The 19,805-nt window shown below is 39.9% G+C and overlaps 1 protein-coding gene across 1 annotated transcript in view; it reads left to right on the forward strand.

Annotated features, from left to right (window-relative positions):
• The first annotated feature begins 879 nt into the window (after nucleotides 1-879).
• LOC145456583 (uncharacterized) overlaps nucleotides 880-19,805 on the forward strand; it is a 37,102-nt gene continuing 18,176 nt past the window's right edge. The window contains exons 1-2 of the mRNA XM_080334715.1: nucleotides 880-1,030; nucleotides 4,192-4,391. Of these exons, the coding sequence (XP_080190841.1) occupies nucleotides 966-1,030; nucleotides 4,192-4,391 (265 nt within the window). The 5' untranslated portion in view covers nucleotides 880-965. The remainder of the gene's footprint in view (nucleotides 1,031-4,191; nucleotides 4,392-19,805) is intronic.

Here is a 19,805-nt window from a genome sequence, read left to right on the forward strand (position 1 = left end):
CCGAAAATGCATCATCATTTATATCTTGCCCTTAATTTTCGAAAACACTCCCTTCATCAACTCTATCTGATGAATCTGATCGTATTGGCTGAGAAAGGATAAATAGTTGATAGTAATATGAGAAACTACGAATATTAACGACGAAATTCATTCACGAATCGGAAAATTTTTTCGCGCGTGGCGCGACCATAACCGTTTCCAGTCATTGGTCATAACATAACATATATGTAGCGATTTCGGTGCGCATAATAAGACGATATGAAAAAGTAGATTTGCCCGGAGTTCACCAGAAATGGACATGGTCAGTTTAACATGGGCATTTCGCGTCCAGTTAGTTCATTATAACTATTTTCTGCAATGCGGCCGTCGGTCATATAAGTAATCAAGATGCGGCCGTGAATAGCAAAACGGTTGGCCACCCCTGCTCTAGTACCATACTTGCAGAAAAACAGCTACATACATTACATTTTGGGTTGATTTCAATTTTTTAAAGTCCACCGGTCCGCCAAATATATTTTGAAATTTTACTGGTCCGCGAGGTGAAAACGGTTGAGAACCACTGACCTAACCAGCAAATGACGTCATGACGACTCATTTAAAAGGAAAGTTGATCTCTCAGAGGCCTTCTCATCGCAATCGTTGTATTGTCTTTCAGTATGTCGCAAAGATAAGTTTTAAGAAGCAAATCAAATGTAATCGTGGGTAATCGTGATTACTTTCCCAATGTAATCGTAATCGACTATACCTCCTGATTTTGCTGTAATCGGAATCGGAATCGCGTCATTCATAAGCAATCGTAATCGCAATCGATTACATTCATGAAGTAATCATCGAAAGTCTCGGAACCTAGCAACTGACTTATTTCTTCTTTGCGATATAAGCTACTTCCTACAATATAAATAAGTTCACGACTGTGCGGAATGTAGTTGTAATTGTTCAAGGAGAGCGCTCGAAAAAAGATCACTATGCTTTCGAAGATTTTCCTAGCGACTATCATTCTACTGATTATATGCATGGAAACAACTGCATGGTTCGTTAATTAGTTGGAGGTTAGCCTATAACAAGTCGTAATAGGCGATTGGTGCATCTGTACGCTCGCAGAAAACGATGCATAGATTTTATATTTGGAAAAATTTGGTAAAATCCTGAGACAGAAATTTGCGAGTTTCCGTTGTTGTTTTAGAAATGTCTATAATAGCGATATGACTATCTAGATCAGGGGTCTCAATCACGCGGGCCGCGACGGCATTTTGGACTTTTAAGTGTTCAACAATGTATTCAACTGCCACACATCTCTTTTTCGATTTGAGAACTTGAAGTTCAGTCTAAAACTGCAACAACCTGAAATCTCATCAAACTTCACCATCACATCACTTTCAAAAGCTATTATGCGGCTGAAGATCAGTTTTTATGTCAAATTTCTAGTTCATGATGATAATACACGACCCATTGATGATTCGTGACTGGGAATTGTGATTTGTACTTGGGCTCCACCGTTCATAAAATTACTCGAATTCGGACTGACTAGATTATAAAATATAAATGACTCGAGTTGAGTTAAACGTTAAAATCAGAGAGCGACTTGTGACTCCGAACACCGTGACTTGGTACGACCAAAGAATGTAGAAGGACAAGGAGTATATTCTTTGGGTACGATCACGGAGGCAAGAAACTATCAAACTCTCGTGGGAAAGAGTAGCCTAATATATTAAAAGGTCGTAGCTAGCGTTGCGTAGCGTAGGTTATAGAGCTATCTAGTTAAGTCAGCATGGAATCCATTGGCATTCTGCTGCCCCCATAATGCATAGATAGTTATACATACATCCTGGGTGAACTTTGGTCTCTTCATCCATGCTATTATCGCCTGTGGCGAGTAAGGTATTGGTACGCCTCACAGCTGTAACACCAACGGATTCTTCGTTGATTGGACATTTCTATTGTAGAGGTTTTTAACCAGGGGTCTGTGGACCCCTTCGGGGTACGAAGCACTACATCAGGGGGTGCGAGATGCATTGTGGAAATTGGCCTATAACATATCTAGCGTTTGCAACTATTTTGCAAACCAACAAAAAGTGGAATATTTTTGGGCTAATTTATTCAACTGAAAAATATTCTTCACGCTATGGCAGAGGTCTCAAACACGCGGCCCGCGACGGCATTTCGAAATTTCAAGTATTCAACAACATACTCGAGTGCCATATATCTTTTTTAGATATAAAAAATTGAAGCTCACCCTCAAACTCCTATAAAAATTACGTCATATTTCTAGTTCATCTGATGATAAAACATCACCCGTTGATGATTCGTGACTGAAACTTGTGATTTGGTTCGGTGCGACCTTTCGTAACATTACTCGATTTCGGATTAACTGCATGGGTGAATAAATAAAAATGACTCGAGTTGAGTCGGGTCAAACGCTAAAATCAGAGAACGACTTGCGACTCGCAACGGTGATTTGGTAATCCTATGGACGCAACAAGCTGTGAAACTGTCATGGCGAATAGTAATACATCAAAAGGTCGTAGCTTGCGCTGCGTAGGGTATTTAGCTATCTGATCAGGTCAGTATGGCAACCATTGGCATTCTGTGACCCCCGTGACGTATAGTTGATTAAAACCAATGAATTCTTCCGCGATTGGGCATTTCTGTTCCAGGGGTTCTTAGCCTGTAGACCCCATCGGGGTACGAAGCAACACATATATGGGGGTACGAGATGCATTGTGGAATTAGGCCTATATGCTGTGGAATATTTTGTTGGACAATTTTTTTCAACTGGAAAATAGTCTTCGCGGGCTCTCTGATGTTAATATAGGTACCATTAGAAATTGTGTTGAAAATGGATATTGGGTACGAGAAAACTTAATGGAAGCACAAGGGGTGCGCTTGCTTGCAAAAGAAGCAATGCTATTACTATGGTTCAATAACTACTATATTTCAGTTGTTATTGATATGTTCCAATAATAATCGAAGGCAAAATCTAACGGTAATTTAATTTGACTTTGGCAGTAAAAATAGCATACTTATCACGACTATCAAAACCAGGATTAGGCTATACCGCTCAAATGCTCTGATATCAGATCAATGATGTCTATAACTCACTATTTTAACAAATTATGCCCGGCACAAAAACAGTATTCATATACTTGAAAATGTGATTTTTGTTTTGTGTCAAGCATGAATAGTACAATAGTTGAGAAAGATGTTTGTGGAATGTTTGTGGAATGCCTGTCTGCAAGGTCCCGTCAAATAAGGCCTATACTTGGAAATTATACATTGAATATCCCTATTATTGATTGATACTGCGGCCCGGCGTCATCAAAAACTAGGAGTTTGAGTTTGAGACCTCTGCGCTATAGGATCGATTTTATGTGAATAGACTTCTTGATTTTAATATAGGTATCATCAGAAATTGTGTTGAAAATGGACACGGGGGACGAGAAATCTTATTGAAAGCACAAGCGGTACGATCGCTAAAAACGTTAAGAAACACTGCTATTACTATAATACAATAATTATAATATTTAAGTTGTTATTGATCAGTTCCGATCGAAGGCAAATCTAACGCTGTTTTAATCTGACTTTGGCATTGACATTTCGTATGAATTCTAACATATTCTATATATAATTGTGGCACGTCAAATATCTTCTAGCTGCAATATTATAACGCGGCAGCTTTTGAGGTGTTATTATGCATTTGCCCTCTCGCATCGTGTCTATAACTCATTATTTCGACAAATTATACCCAACACAAAAACAATTTTATTCAAATATTTGAAAATGGGACTTTTTTCGTACCAAGCGTGAATAATACAATAATAAATTACATTTTCACGATGTTTGTAGAATACCAGTCTAGAAGGCACCGTCAAATAAAGCCCCTAATATTGGTGGTGCGGCCCCCGGGCGTATCAAAAACTAGCAAATTTGGCCCGCGAGCATATTTGAGTTTGAGATCCCTAATCTAGATATACCTGGTGCTAATCCGGTTCGCCAATCATAATTTTGAATACTGTTCAGTACAGTAGCGTAGTGCATACTACATGGCATATAGCTCTATTCAATTCGAAATAATAGTTTTCCGGATTCCTATTAATGTTGATAGAATATTGGAACCCTATACAACGTGTCTGCCTTATTGGGTTTTAAAGATACTTTATGTATGCATGACTTTCTTTTGCAACCACTATATAGGAGCAGAAGAAGACGGCGTATGCCTACATGTCCAACCGATTCTTGCGTCTGGCTCTGGGGTTCTTGTAGTGCAACTTGCGGAGGAGGTACTCGGACAGCAACGAAAATAATTCAGCAGGGAGCTTGTGGATCCTGCGACATGCCGACCAGGGCGGACGCGTGCAATACGCACTCCTGTTTTCTTGGACGGGATCTTGGAGGTACAGAACTTCAATATGCAATTCAAAAGTATATTCATATTGAAATGAACCCGAATATATTCGGCTGACACTCGTCAGGGGTAGGCTAATCAGCAACTTAGAGAATTCAAAAGAACATCGTATATCAACAATCGTATCACAAAATATGATGTCACCAGCAGGAAAAGTCGAATACGAGAGCGTGCCATGCACTAATTTAAATGGTACACGAACTCTTTTTGTTCACACAACTTTGGCAGGTGCATTTTGATAAAAGTCGACTCCAAGGCACACAAATGAAAGAGTGAACGGCCCCTTCCGACCACGCGAAATTTTTCGTCTCGATAATTGTTCGCAGAGGCCGGATTATCCAACAAGTGTTTGTCAATTGCAGAATTTATGGCCTTTCATTGGTCCACCTCAATCTTGAGCGGATGAGTCAAGGTTGAGCTTTTCACCGAGCGTGAAGCGCGCGTTTTCATAAATCTAGGCCAGTGCTATTCAACCTGTGTGACGGTTCGCACTTGTGCGAATGAAAAAAAAAATTGCAGTGCGAATGACGAAGTTGGTGCGAATAGCGCGAATGAAAATCCGGATCAACTGCGAATGAAAATGGTGAATAATTATTCATTTTTTTGATGAGAAATAATTCAAATAAATCTAATGGGAAACTTAAGGTAAGTGTAACTTTTGTAGTGGCGACGCAATTGTAAAAGCTCTCACAAGCCGTAGTGAATTAATATTTTCGCACTATAATTATTACGTAACCAAAAGCCTGGTTTGGGAGATGGTGTAGTGGAAGGCATACAGTATATCAGCCAGTCTGAGCCAGCGACAGGCTGGAATAATGAAGTCAAATTTACTTTCTGCTTTCTTTCGCTGAACAATCATCATATTTTCGTAACAGCTGTTCGATTAGCGCGATGCACGAGGATAGTAGTAAATACCATCATAACAGACTCACATTTGAAAGTTACTGTAACGTAGGGATACCATCTTTTGGAAATCTGAAAAGAGGACACTTTTTCAAAATTTTCAGACTTGCAAAACCGAAGGAAAATCCTGAAAAAGGGTAGATTTTTCCTACTTTGTAGTCGGTTGACTAAAAAGATCAACTTTCTGGCTCAGGTCCCAAAATACATTTTTTATTCACATTATTAGTTGGTGGACTAAGGGCCGTATGCACCAACATTGAACACGTTCAAGTCTGATCGTCTGTTCGCTCGAACATAACTCAAACGAAACATCAGTTCAAAATTTCTCGCGATGCACCATCAATATTTAAACGCCGTTCAGACGAACTGATGATCATTGAGACGAGCTAGCGTTCAGTAAATAGATGCTCAATTTGCACCCTGAAAAGCTACTCAAGGCCGACCGAATGGTAAACAAAACAAGTTTTTTGTGGAACTCAGCGGTCGCTAGCGCGATGTCCATTTCAATGATGAGCAGCTGAGCACTTTCACAAAACTCCGGCTATATTTCTGTAACCATTTTCGAATCAAATACCATTGCTAGCTTTACCATCATGCTTTTAAAGTTCCAAAATTTACTCATGGCTTTACTGGCGATGCCCTGCCCAGAGGTAAATTGAAGGACAGGGCGAAAATTTACAATATCCTGGCTTATGAATATATATTTGACACCACACTGTCTGTAAAAATCGAGGGCCAATGGCGCTTTTCACCCACTGTCCTCACCCCGCACAACTTGTTCTGTGTGTTCACAGTGCGGAATATCACCTTCATTGTTTTACCCACATTCGAATCTAACCCGAACGGAATGAGTGTCCTGTGCTTCCTTAATTCCTTCGGAGTACCTTACTTAGGCTTACCATATTTTGGAAATCAAAAAAGAGGACACTTTTTCAGAAATTTGCAACTTGTAAATCCGGAGTGAAATTCTCAAAAATCGGTTAATTTTACCCACTTTGTGATCGGTTGACTAAAAAAAAAAGGTCATCTTTTCGCTCAGAGCTAAAATCACCGTTTTTCACCCGTCGGAGCTTCATTTCTGTGCTATTATGTGGCATATCACTAGCAATTTGCTCTAAATCTGCTCTAAATCCTAAAAAAGAGGACAAAATCTCAAAAAAGAGGACAAAAGGGCGTCCTCCGAGGACACTTTCAAAAAAGTCAAAAAAGAGGACAAATCCTCTTAAAAAAGGACGTATGGTAAGCCTAACCTAACTGTCACCTTGAGAATCATCAGTGCTCCCCTAATCAATTGCGCAAAACTTGCCGAGATTCCACCATTACTGTGTCCTCTCAATAGCCAGACAATCCAATCCAACTACCATATCTGCACAGCATATATTCAACATTCTCAACTGATAAAGTAACACAAATCGACAGACTTATTTCATTGTTCATGATCATGTTGTATACTTGAACAGTTTGTGAAAAGAACTGAAATCCTTCAATTTGCATTTTTGTCAAGTAAATAGGAATCTCCAGGGTCTGGTCTTCATCATCACACAATAAATTATCATGACAGCCAAACACATGAAATGAAAATAGTCTACAAATACAAACTCATCCAAGTAAAAACCTTTTCATTCAATCATGAGTACTGCACAGTGTGCACACCTAACATTTTCTGCTCTAGACATGATAAAATACCATGCTATATATACCCAATTCTTTCAAGCATTATTGTAAGCACCTTGCTAGAGATAAAAGATTATTTGTTATAGAATATGTAAGATTTGTACATCCCTTATCATAGTGCCAACCGAAGCATTTCTCAGAGTCGATCTAATCATTCACTATATTTCGATTGGTGGTATATTCATATTTTTGGCGAGTTGACTCAAGCATCAAACTTCGGAATGACGGTCAGTCAAAATATAAAGTAATTGACTTTCGGACCAAGGTAGTTAGTCCCATCATCACACAGGCACAGTAGGCTACATCAATATCAGAATGGACAGCCTTCAGTTGCATGTTGATGCTATTGTAGAAATTGAGATGAATGTGGTCCATGTTGATGTAGGCAACATTCCCCCAACATGGTACAATTCCAAATCGGTCATATTTGCACATTTACATGACTGGTTTCTTGATTTCACGGTCCTACCACTCGAGTACCGGTATTCTTGTAGTCATTGACTTTTTGGGGAATTTGACACAGACAGCAAAGTTTGTAATGATATTCAGCCCAAATCTCTACCAATTGACGTTCGACCCAGGGCAGTTTATCACCTCTTTGAGCATGAGCAGTAAATCAATATCAGAATGAATGACCTTCAGTTGCATGTTGATGATATTGTAGAAATCGAGATGAATATGGTCCATGTTGATGTAGGCTACCTTCCCCCAACATGATTCAATTCCAAAGCAGTCATCTTTTGCACATTTCCATGACTGGTTTTTTGATTTCTCGGTCCTATCACTAGAGTACTCTTGCAGTCATTGACTTTTTGGGGAATTTGACTCAGACAGACTTTTTGGGGAATTTGACTCAGACAGATAACTTTGTAATGATATTCAGCCAAAATCTCTAGCGATTGACATACGAGCCAGGATAGTTAGTCCCCTCTTCTTTGCGAAGTACATCAAAATCGGAATCGATAACCTTCAGTTTTATGGTGATTCTTTTGTATATGTATATGTGTCTTCTTCCAACATAATATTATTGCATATTATGCACATTTTTGAGGATGGTCTCTTGGCCGACATCACTTGATATTGCCGGTTCTCATTGACTGTGACCTAATCCGAGAATCTCCAGATTAGTGAAACGCTTTATCGTTGTTAGGACGTGTATATATTTCACTCATGTAACCTAAAACCTGTAAAATTACTATAATATAGAGATTTGCAAGACATGCGGCTCCAAAACCAACCTATCTACAGCCGACCGCGAGCGCAAATCACAGGACCACGATTCCTGACGTTTAGTACAAATCCATACAACTTCTGCTCCCACTACTCAATCGACAGCCTACATCATTAGCAAGCAAATCAACTTTCAGTTTCGTCTTTGGTCCATTTTACTAAATTCCGTACTCATACTTCATAATAAACTTAAAACAGTTACATAAAAGAGGAATCAGCAATTCATGACATGCCGTGACATTGGCAGCCGGCAGCTACGTGCTTTCCATTTCGCCAATATGGAATCGGTGTCTCGAGCACATCAAAGATTCTACTAATACACACAGGTGTGACGCTGAAAACCGTCGTGGTACACCAAATATATTACGCTAAACGTACCGGGATTCCAACCCGATCATTTGGGCTATGAGGACAATCTACTGTAATATCGGCTGTACTGGCATAGCTTCAATGACGGTGAAATATACCAAACTTTATAGGAAAAACGCCTCATCAATGCACCCCGCAGGGTACTTCAAAAACTGTACACTGTATACAGACGTCAGACTTGGTCATAATTTTCATTTATTTTTGACCCGAAGGTCTTTCATTCAAACCTACAAGGCGCAAGACAAGAATATTGCATCTTCATAACCGGTACCTTGAGGCAGTCATATGGATTTCCTGGTTCACCACTATACTCGCTAATACCGGTATATCGATCAACTAACAGTAAACTGTAAGCCATTCAGCCTCACATTGGTGTAACTGGGTTCGGAAACATCTAAAATCTATTCACACAGCTTAGAAAGTCTGCTAATTGACGGAAAGATAGCAAATTGTGCACCTACGTCTTCAACATGAACCAATTTACAGTCAACCAGTCGCGAGAAACAGGAGACCACAATCAGCGACAATCAAGCCAAAGCACTGAACTACATTTTAAACAACCTCCCGCGGTTGTTTACTTTTCGATCAAATTCGGCGCGAGTGAACGCTAGATCATTGACGTTTCGGTGTTGGTGCTTTGGAAATATCTCCTGAACCCCTGTTTGAGCTCCAGTTTGGGTTCAAAACATGTTGGTGCATACGGCCCTAAGAAAAGGTCAACTTTCCGGCCCGGCTCCAGAGATACCCACCGGAGCGTTACTTCGGTGCTGATTTAATGTATCTCTAAGTTGATTTTGCCATATATTTAGCAAAAATTATCAAAAAGGAGTACAAAATCTCAAAAAATAGGACTCTTTCAAAAAAGTCAAAAAAGAGGACCGATACTCTTAAAAGAGGACGTATGATAACCCTGTACTGTAACGGAAATCTTTACCCCGTCAAGGGTTATTAAAGTATCGACCGCAAAGGGTATAATTTTGGGTCGACACGGTGCGAGAGCTAAATGTTAATATGTATGTAATATTTGTTGAATTTATTGCAAAAAATCCTGCGATCGTTTTTACATATCCACGGTCACTGTGTTGGGTACTGTAGCCAATAAGCGAGACACGCAGAAAATATGGCTCTATCATGTCCGACTGGTTTTTCTGGAGAACATGGTTGAAGACCGTTGGGATGAACTAGTGTAGGTGTGTGCAACGAGAGAGTTCAGGCCTATGAGACTCATTCATTTCGAGGCCAGCCCCTTCTGCGTAGGGGCATATGAAGACATAAAGTTTTGGCCAACAAACCGCTAATAAATTGCGGTGCCAAAAACCTAAGCGGCGACAAAACCTTGGTCTAAAATTGACAGATGCTGGATGGCCGAACCTTTCGATATGGATATGCTCCGTTGTCGGCAAGGATTAGTCTCGTTCTTGCAATCTGAGTTGACAGTAGTCACAGTATGCGACACGCAGAGGAATTTAATATGCCCGAATTTGAAATCGCGTGCGTCAGACATGTTTTGTAGAGCTGTGTTGGGTAGAATTGTGGCGAGCGAGTTCTGCATGTCATACATGTCCGTAAAATCGTAGCATACAACTGTAATATTAAAAAATGATTTCCTTTTCATGAGCAAGGCTCCGGTCGCGAGATGGCATGAAAACTCAGATTTTGGTGGTAGTCTAATAGCTGCTTTACCGTTATTAAACTGTTATGAATTCTCAAGTTAGATTAAGCTAAAGAGCAGAACATACAGTATCATGAGTTTATTTGCTCTTCTAATATACTCGCGAGACAGAAGTTGGAGCAACGTATCATAAGGTAGCAAGCTCTAATGTGCCTACTCTCATTGAGGGTTTTGCACCTTATGTTTCAAAAAGCAGACATCCTGTTTCTTTTAATGTTTCAAAACAAGCTTAATAAAGGGCCACATATTTGGGTCATGTACCAGAGTAAACAATTCTCTTCTACATAATATACCAACAATACAATGTTTATTGTTTGCAAACTTTAACGTTTTACGAAAGAGCAGTGTACTGTTACAAAATGCATTGACCGATCAAGTCTGCAGGACAGATGTATAAAGATAGATAATGTAGGGAACTAAATTAGGTACGGTTCTACTAACCACAATCTTCAAACGAAGAGTGGTATATAAAGATCATAACTGCCACCGACTAAAAATAGTTGCATCCATATATAAATTTATGGGCCGAAAAGAGGTCCTGATCGAAAGAAGATAGAGAACCACTGGATTCAAACTCACCGAGAACTCAGTTATTCTGTTTCACGACAACCCAGGTTTCATCATTTTCGATGATTCCAATACCAATATTTGATCTGTTGCGGTTGTACGCTGACCATAATATCACTAACGAAAGCCGGAATTTAATTAATTTATGAAAATGAGAAAAATATATACCGAAAAAATCTGACGTGATAGAGACATTCTGAGGACAGAATCGGATTCAGCAACCTAAAATTAGCCTATATCAATCATTAAAATTTTTGGGGCAATATGTTTTTGAAATTTGTAGACCAGTGTAATTTTATGGGTCGAAAAGAGCTTCTGATTGAACGGAGATAGAGAATAACTGCATTCAAGTTCTCCGAAAACTCGCTCATTCTGTACTACAACAGGGCAGGTTTCATGATAGATGATTCCAATAACAATATTTGATCTGTTTCTGTTGTATGGTCACCGTGACGTCACTAAAGAAATCCGCAATTTGATTAATTTATGAAAATGCGAAAAAATACATACAGAAAAAATCTGACGTGATAAAGAAATTCTGAGCACAGAATCGGATTCAGCAACCTAAAAGTAGCCTATATCAATCATTAAAATTTTTGGCGCAAATTTTTTTTTCGAAATTTGTAGATCCTTGTGTTTGTTATCAGTGATTACGCCTTCTTTAGGCAAATATGAAGTTTGGAATTATATTTGCGCTGACCGCTTTCTCAAAATTTGACTTTGGGAGTGTTAAATCTGCGTCGTTCAGAAGCCTGGATAAATGGGCAGGGGTGCGACAAGTGTGCCCTGTGCGGTGCATCCTTGTTAAAAATCCAGTCGAATCATTGTGCTGATCTCTGTATGAGCAGTGAGCACTCATCTGCTGTGGAAAACTGTAGGTCGTGTAGGACATTGTCTTTGGGGATGAATTATCAATCGAAACGCGTGGTTTTGCCCAATTTATTGTTGTTCTTCAAGGATTCTTGGGTAGGCCTATTTACATTCTTGCAATGTAGCATTGTTCAGTCTTTATGGATCAGGTTTGATGAAGTAAATTCGCCTACGCCTACAGCTTCAGTGACAAATGAGCATTCTTTGTATTAGTTCGTGTGCTACATCGACATTAAATGAATGATAGCTATGACCGCGAAATCATATTGTAATTCACAATTATCGTATACTGAGACCGATACTATATATACTTCTATATACTGTGAGCGATATATCTCAAGTGTGTGGCGAAAATTCGGCAAATTGTGAAGTTGCCACGAAAATGGTGTATACTTTCTTTCATGCCACGTCAAATGCACAATTGTAAAATGTACGTATGTACGACACGTACGGTACAAAATATCTCGGGCCTATTCCGCAAGGCATTAGTGTATAACCACAGTCAGGGAGGTTTAGGGTATTTAGAACTGGGAATACTGGAATAAGGTAAATTTCAGCCATAAGTTACGAAAGTATTACGCAATAGGTTACCCCATGAGCGTAACAAGAATTCAAATTAGAAGGTCCACAAGGTTATCTCACGGAACAATCATTGAATCGGGCGAAGGGGGGCCAAAGTATGGGCAAAGTTTCCCAAACAAAAAATCTCAAGGGGCTGCAGCATTTGTCTGCACCATCCTGGTTACTTTCATATCTATAATGTTATGTTATTCAATATTTGGTAGATTTTTTGATTGCACAGTAAGCCAGCCTAACCGTCAATTGGCATACAGCAGTGGTTCGCAACCTTTTTCATCTCGTGCCCCCCTATGCCAAAATTTGAGCCAAATTCCCCCTTAGAAGAAATCTGCACGATGATTTAAAAAGGTCATTTTTACCGCGTAAACACCTGTTGACTGAATAATAAGACTAAGCAGGGTTATAACAACACTTTGTAGACCTCCAAAACAATGGTATTTGTCCCAACCCAATCAACACAAATCCTGGAAGGCTTGGCTCCACAGACCCACATACTTCCATTTATACATACAATTCACTGCAACATAAACACAGGCACACACACATCCTTCCCGCAGCGAACTCAGTCCGGTATTACGCGATTCGTAGATGTGGCCGTGTCAGTTAACGGCGAACGCAAAACCTATCCATTTGTGTTTTCGGCTTACCATGCATGAATCGCTAATATAACTGCTGTGAAAAATGAGTATGCATAAATTTACTGGTCGCGCGATTTTTTTTTCTCAAGTTTGCGTATGCATTTGGCCAATAACATTGGTACTTATAGCAGAATTGTAATGACTCGATTCATGACTCGACTCGATTCCGACTCGAGTCACGATTATCTGATGACTCGACTTGACTCGAGTCATTTTCTGAAAATACGGAAATGACTCGACCCGAGACAATCTGTGTATTGACTCGACTTGGACTCGAGTCATTGCGCATGACTCGAACCAAGTCATTGACTCGAGACTAAGACGGCCAAGACCGACATTTCATTGTAATTTCGAAGAACAGTAAAGTGACTACTGGCCACCATATTGGGATTTCGTCTATTGGTCCTAGTACTTGAAAATGCGACCAGAATCTGCTCAAAGTGGGGAAAATTAGTATATTATAAATCCAAGCCATTCAATATCTCCAAACAGAGTTATAAAAATAGGCTTAACAAGACTTCAACTGGAAACTGAGAAGTCAACGCAGTGACTTGGACTCGGACTTGAGTCATATTAACTCCTAATTACTCGGAGCCTCGTGACTTGGTTACAACCCTGATATATACACAACAAACATAAGAAGGACACACGAAAAACCTGGTCAAGAATTAAATTGCTCTTGCACCAGAAAAAACGCCCCATGCCTGTCTCGCAAATCACGAACTCGACTACCGGGGACAATCTGACAGATCCTGCGGCCATCTCAAATTACTTCAATGAATATTTTTGCAATGTGGGGCCTAATATCGCCTCATCTATTTCTAAACCTGCGTCGGCCAGGCCTGAGGTTAAATCAGTATCCCAATCCATCATGCTCGAGCCAGCAACTTCCACGGAAGTGGTAGGCCTACTTGCCATACATGAACTTAAATCTAACAAGGCAGTTGGATATGATCTAATTCCCGCCTGGTTTTTAAAACTGATTAGCCTACACATCGGTCATCTCATTGCCCATTTTTTCAATTTCATGATAGAAAATGGTGTCTACCCGAATTATCTGAAAACTGCCAGAGTTGTCCCGGTTCACAAAGCCGGAGATAGAACTAATGTCGCCAACTACCGACCTATATCTGTCCTACCGTGTATTGGAATTGTTTTCGAAAAATTGCTCCTCTCCCGCCTGTCTTCGTTCCTAGCCAAGATGTCTATCATTTCTCCACAACAATTCGGCTTCCGCAGAAAACATCAAACCTCGCATGCCCTGCTAACAGTGGCTGAACAGTACTATGACATCTTGGAGAAACGAAGTGTGGGATGTAGCATTTTTCTTGATCTAAAAAAAGCATTTGACTGCGTCGATCACAGTATTCTTCTCTCAAAATTGGCGCGCTACAGGTTCCGGGGTCCACAACTAGAGCTCATGAAAAGCTACCTGACTGGGAGATATCAAATGGTTTCGATATCCAACACTTTGTCCTCCCCCCACCTTGTTACCTGTGGTGTTCCGCAAGGCTCTGTTCTTGGACCTGTCCTTTTTACTTTATATGTCAATGATATCTTTGAAAGCTCATCATTGAATACCACACTCTTCGCTGACGATACTCACCTCCTATCTCACGCACCTACTACCGCAAGCTTGAATGCCGTCACCAGTGATCAAATGCCCAAAGTGCATGAGTGGACGTTCCATAATAGCCTTCGGGTTAACGCTGCGAAATCCCAATTATTGGTCGTGAACTCCTGCGATAACCTAACCGTTGACATCGCTGGCCAACCAATTTCCAACACTAAAAATGCCAAATACCTTGGTGTTTTACTGGATTCGGACATGTCCTGGAAGAGTCACATACAATCACTCAAACCACGACTATCGAAGGTATGTGGTCTATTTCGTCGCCTTAGCTACATTCTGCCAGTCAGCGTGTTGTTGATACTCTTCAACTCTCTATTCCTATCAAAGTTACAATACGGAATTCTTTGTTGGGGTGCTGCTGCAAGAATACAATTGACCCACTGCAAAAACTTCAACATCGGATCATCCGTATCATTGCCAAAGCCCTACGGGGGCCTGGATGTGCAACTGATAAATCGCTTCTCAAAAGATTTGGTGTTCTAAACTTAGAAGATATGAGGAAGCTAGAAATTGCCAAGTTTATGTATCAGTTCCATTGCGGTCAAAGTCCCTCAAATTTCAAGGACTATTTCACCTCGGAGACAAAAGCGCACAAGTACAGCACACGCGCGCCAACGAAGAACAACTACCATATGATCAAGACTGAATACAAGAAAACGCATTGCTCTATCAAGTATGCCGGACCCCAATTGTGGAACAGCATCTCACCGGCTATCCGACAGTCGTCGAGCATGTCCGCATTCAAGTTGAAATACAAGCAATTTCTTCTAAATCAATACTAGCCAGTCTTCAGGATTACCGGACCACGACCTAACATCGACCTCGCCCTCCGCCACATGCTACCCCATTTTGTCGCTTGCGTCTTATATTCTCTGCATTACTTTTCATTCAGTGTGCATGCCTCTTATTCACTTCGCCTAGGCTCAGGTGGGTGTCTGATCTTAATGGCTACTCCAAGTTGTTTCGACACCTTCCTATCTTTTCATTGTATCGCAGTCTTGTGATGTTTTGAAACGATGAAAATATTAATAATCCTGACTGACTGATATAGCAAACACGTGACCAGATTTCCTTCTGGAGTTTATTGAAATTTAGGACACCGACTCCTATTTGGCAACATTGTACCAAGTTTAACATGTATTTTTCGATCGGGTAGCTGGTCACTAGAAATAAAGCAAGTTAACACGCGATCTCTTTGACTTGAATCGATGACGTTGGAATATTTTTTCACTATATGAAAATGTTGATTTGAAAATATAAGATAAATACTTTCAACAGAGGCCTTGTTGTGATAGATTCGGAACGACATTTGCTGGCTTAGAATAGATTTGGTTGAGAGGCCGTCGCTGGCCTACAAAATTGTCTCGCGAACTGCAGCACATTTGAACTAGTTTAAAAAACAGGGGGGATTTGTATGTAAAAAAGTGATTTCAAATAGCATTTGAACATACTTCAATAAAAAAAAAACAGCCATAAAAAACATATTTCGGAAATAACTATAGTTGAATACTTGACAGTTCTTTGGGAAATCCGTTACAATTCTAAAGCAGAATTTCCCCCTAAAAATTGCAAAATTCCATCTGGAGGAATTCCTTCCCGGTTGGGAACCACTGGCATACAGCTTTCGAACCGTATCGACGGTTCGATCTACTAACATGAATCTAGTACGGCAAAACATTTTCAGCTTATGATGACATAATATGCAGCTTCACCGCTATCAAATCCATATTTCCGATATATCAATTTATAGCATACAAATATTTCGGAGATCCTTAACATCGTTATCCCGGAATATAGTTATTGAATCATTTGGACAATTGTTACATTATAATGGAACATACAAACCGTCGTCACCAGATCAGCTGCTGCACTATAGTTTCGGTACGCCTATGTTTTGTTATAGCCTATGCCGAATTTCCGCGCTTACGAGACCAGACTGGCTATCGAGTGACCATATTAGTTGTCGTGAATCGATAAAGAAAGCCTCTTTCGAAATTGCAAATATCTGGATGGTGAGTTATACTTCGTAAGGGTACTATACTGTGAAGAGCATTCGCTCCGTTGGGTTTCCGGTACAGATCGTAAAGAGCGTTTTGCGAAAACCTGGAGGAGGCGCCTTCGCAATAGTACATGGGAAGCGTTCTTCGAGCAGCAGTGTATTTCTTTTCTTCGTCGCTGGGATCTCTGTTTGTGTTATTTGACAAAATATGTTTCCATTTTATGTTATTATGGTTCAATTTTTATCGAATATATGCAATCAAGACTGATTATTTGCGATAGTAGGCTATTTTGAAGAAGATCCAGGATTTCAAGTAGGGTGTTTATATGGAAATTACACCCCCATCAATTCTTGATGGGTGGGGTGAATTATTCGATGTACACACCATAGAATTGGGTGCGTTTTGGCCATATACACCCGCGGGATGAAATAGGGTCGGATTTCGTGTACCACCTTTTGGGGTGTGTATAACCACTCTTTTCGCTAAGAGTGATAGTTTACGAATTTAAGTGCCTCTGTGATTGTGGCTACACGTGGGAAGAATGTCATAGCGTTTGCAGGAACGCATAAATCAGCATGTCTCTAGATTTATTAGAACACGCGCTTCACGCGCGGTGAAAAGCTCACAGTTGACCCATCCGCTCAAGATTAATGCGGAACAATCAAAGCCATAAATTCTGCAATTGGCAAACACTTGTTGGATAATCTCACCTGTGCGAACAATTATCGAGACGACAAATTTCGCGTCGTCGGAAGGGGCCGTTTGCACTTTCATTTATGTGCCCTGCAGTCGACTTTTATCAAAATGCACCTGCCTATAAGCTGTGCCAATAAAAAGAGTTCGTGCACCATTTAAAATATTACATTGAACGCTCTCGTATTCGACATTTCATGCTGGTGACGTCATATTTTGTGATACGATTATTGATATACGATGTTCTTTTGAATTCTCTACTAGTTGCTGACGATTACCCTTGACTAGTGTCAGCCGAATATATTTGGGTACATTTCAAAATGAATATACTTTTCACTCCTGTTTAGGTAAGAAATGTAGATGAATAACACTGGTCAACACATATTTTTAGGCAGACAAAGTAAGAGTGGTTTTGGGGGTTCTGAATGGCACTGATTCCGAATATGACCCATTTTCGCTGAAATGACTAGATCGAAAATCGACTCAGTCGTACTATAAAGTTCAGAAATGCATTCTACTTGGTATTTTTACCTACTGAGGACTCTTTTAAGTCAAAATACTGCAATAGCAACTATATTTAGGGGCAATGTTCCCTCTAAGCTGCGCACGTGCGCAGATGCGCAGTGCTGACACGGTCTCTGCGCACAGAAAATCTGAGCTGCGCACAAAAAATCCGATTTTTAGTCGCTGCGCACTATGTTGTCCGATGGACCACGAATGTCCGATGGACCACTGTTGTCCAAGGGGCCGCGCAGTGAGTTGGTGAGTACGCACAGACTCGTCAAAAATTAGAGCGAACATTGTTTAGGCGTAATAGATTTATCATAGTTGGAAACTTACATGGATATCATGTATATAAATAAACTCCAGGCATGTATAGTATTTACCTTGATCCGTGGTTCTCAACCTGGGGGGCACGTCCCCCTAGGGGGGGGGGGCGTGAAAGCATCTGAAGTGGGGCGCGAAGAAGCGGTCAACTGAAAAAAACTTCCTGCACTGCGCGATTCACGCGTGCTTCTCTATATACAGACCGAATTTCATATTTTTTAATTCCCTTATCAACAGTCATAACCTTCCATGCCATCAACAATCTGTTTGGATAACTAGCATCCCGGTTGGATTTTGTGATATGACGATAAGGGGGGCGTGAAATTTTTCACTATCATAAAGGGGGGCGTGTCTGGAAAAAGGTTGACCTAGATACTGACCTAGATACTTAAATAACGTGGCATTAATTCAATCATTTTTACGTCAACCACCTATTGTAAATTTAAAATAGTCAGTTGGAATATAATATTAATTATTTTTTAATTTCTTTTAAAGCACAATTGTTTTTTGTACAATTTTCGCCTGTAAGCAATTGAGTTCAGTTTCTAGAAAGGTTCCAGCAATGGTCTGGCATAATATGTTCATCTCATGTGCCCTGATATCTTTCTTTTGTTGTTTTGATGTCTTGGTGGAACCTCTTCCCTTGCTAATCAACAAGATGATCAGCAAATGTATCAAGATGACTGAAAAGGAAGTGAACCTTTATGCTCATGTTCATGTTCATGTTCATGTTCATGCTCATGTCTTCTGTATGCCGATACGAATTATCGGAACTACTGTTTGTAGTTGGGTGCTTTGTGATGTTCAACAAAGTTTTATTTACTACATCTTAGGAGAAATTCCATGCAGTGAACGCCTTCCTAATTTGAAATTGAAATCTTTCATCCGTATTCGAATCTGGAATCTATTAAATACACCAGATTCAAGCTTCTCGTTTGATAGGGATACTAGGCATACCCACTTGGTTGATTAAGTAGAAAATTATCCATTTGCAAGTCAAAAGAGATGAGACGCATATGAGTATTGTGGTTAAGCTTTTCAAGGACAAAGTTGATAGCATTATTTCCTTGGTATAATGACCAGAATTTCCGTTGTGCAAAAGCACAATTTTTAGGCTTGACAAACTGCTTTTTTAACAAACAAAGATTTTGCATCAGTTCATGCTAATATTGATAGAATGACCGAAAACGACTTGATGGTACTTCATAATCAGTAATCTATTTATGCGTAGCATAAATTTAGAAAAAACAAAAACGAAGATTTATGTCCTACCAAGTTAAATATACCAGGGTAAATACAGTAATTTTGAACTTTTTTATGGATATAAGAATCTTCTGAACAAGAGCCAATCTGACAAAACAAATGTGATATTCGTAATCAGCAACCTCGAAAACCCCAAAAACAACTCTCAGATGTTCTGCCAACTTTTTTTCTCATTTTGTTGACCAGTGTAGTGATATTGGTGTCAAATCAAATTATACTCTCCGACTCCTATTTCAATAGACAGACAATATATAGCAGTGTTGGGATCAAGTCAATACCTTCGAGTCACGAGTCATTTCGAGTCATTGCACATTTTGACTCAAGTCAAGTCAAGTCACTCGATTTTTGGAGGTGACTCGAGTCAAGTCGAGTAAAGTCAAGTCAAGTCACGTCACATTTCAAGTCAAGTTGCCTTTTCGAAGTATGAGGTATGATACGTCATGGCATTTTGCTAGCTGTCTGAGATACAGATTGAGTGGTCATT

Source organism: Botryllus schlosseri, chromosome 14, assembly GCF_051294905.1.
Source record: "Botryllus schlosseri isolate E-star chromosome 14, Bs_hap1, whole genome shotgun sequence".
In the NCBI taxonomy this organism is placed as follows: domain Eukaryota; kingdom Metazoa; phylum Chordata; class Ascidiacea; order Stolidobranchia; family Styelidae; genus Botryllus; species Botryllus schlosseri.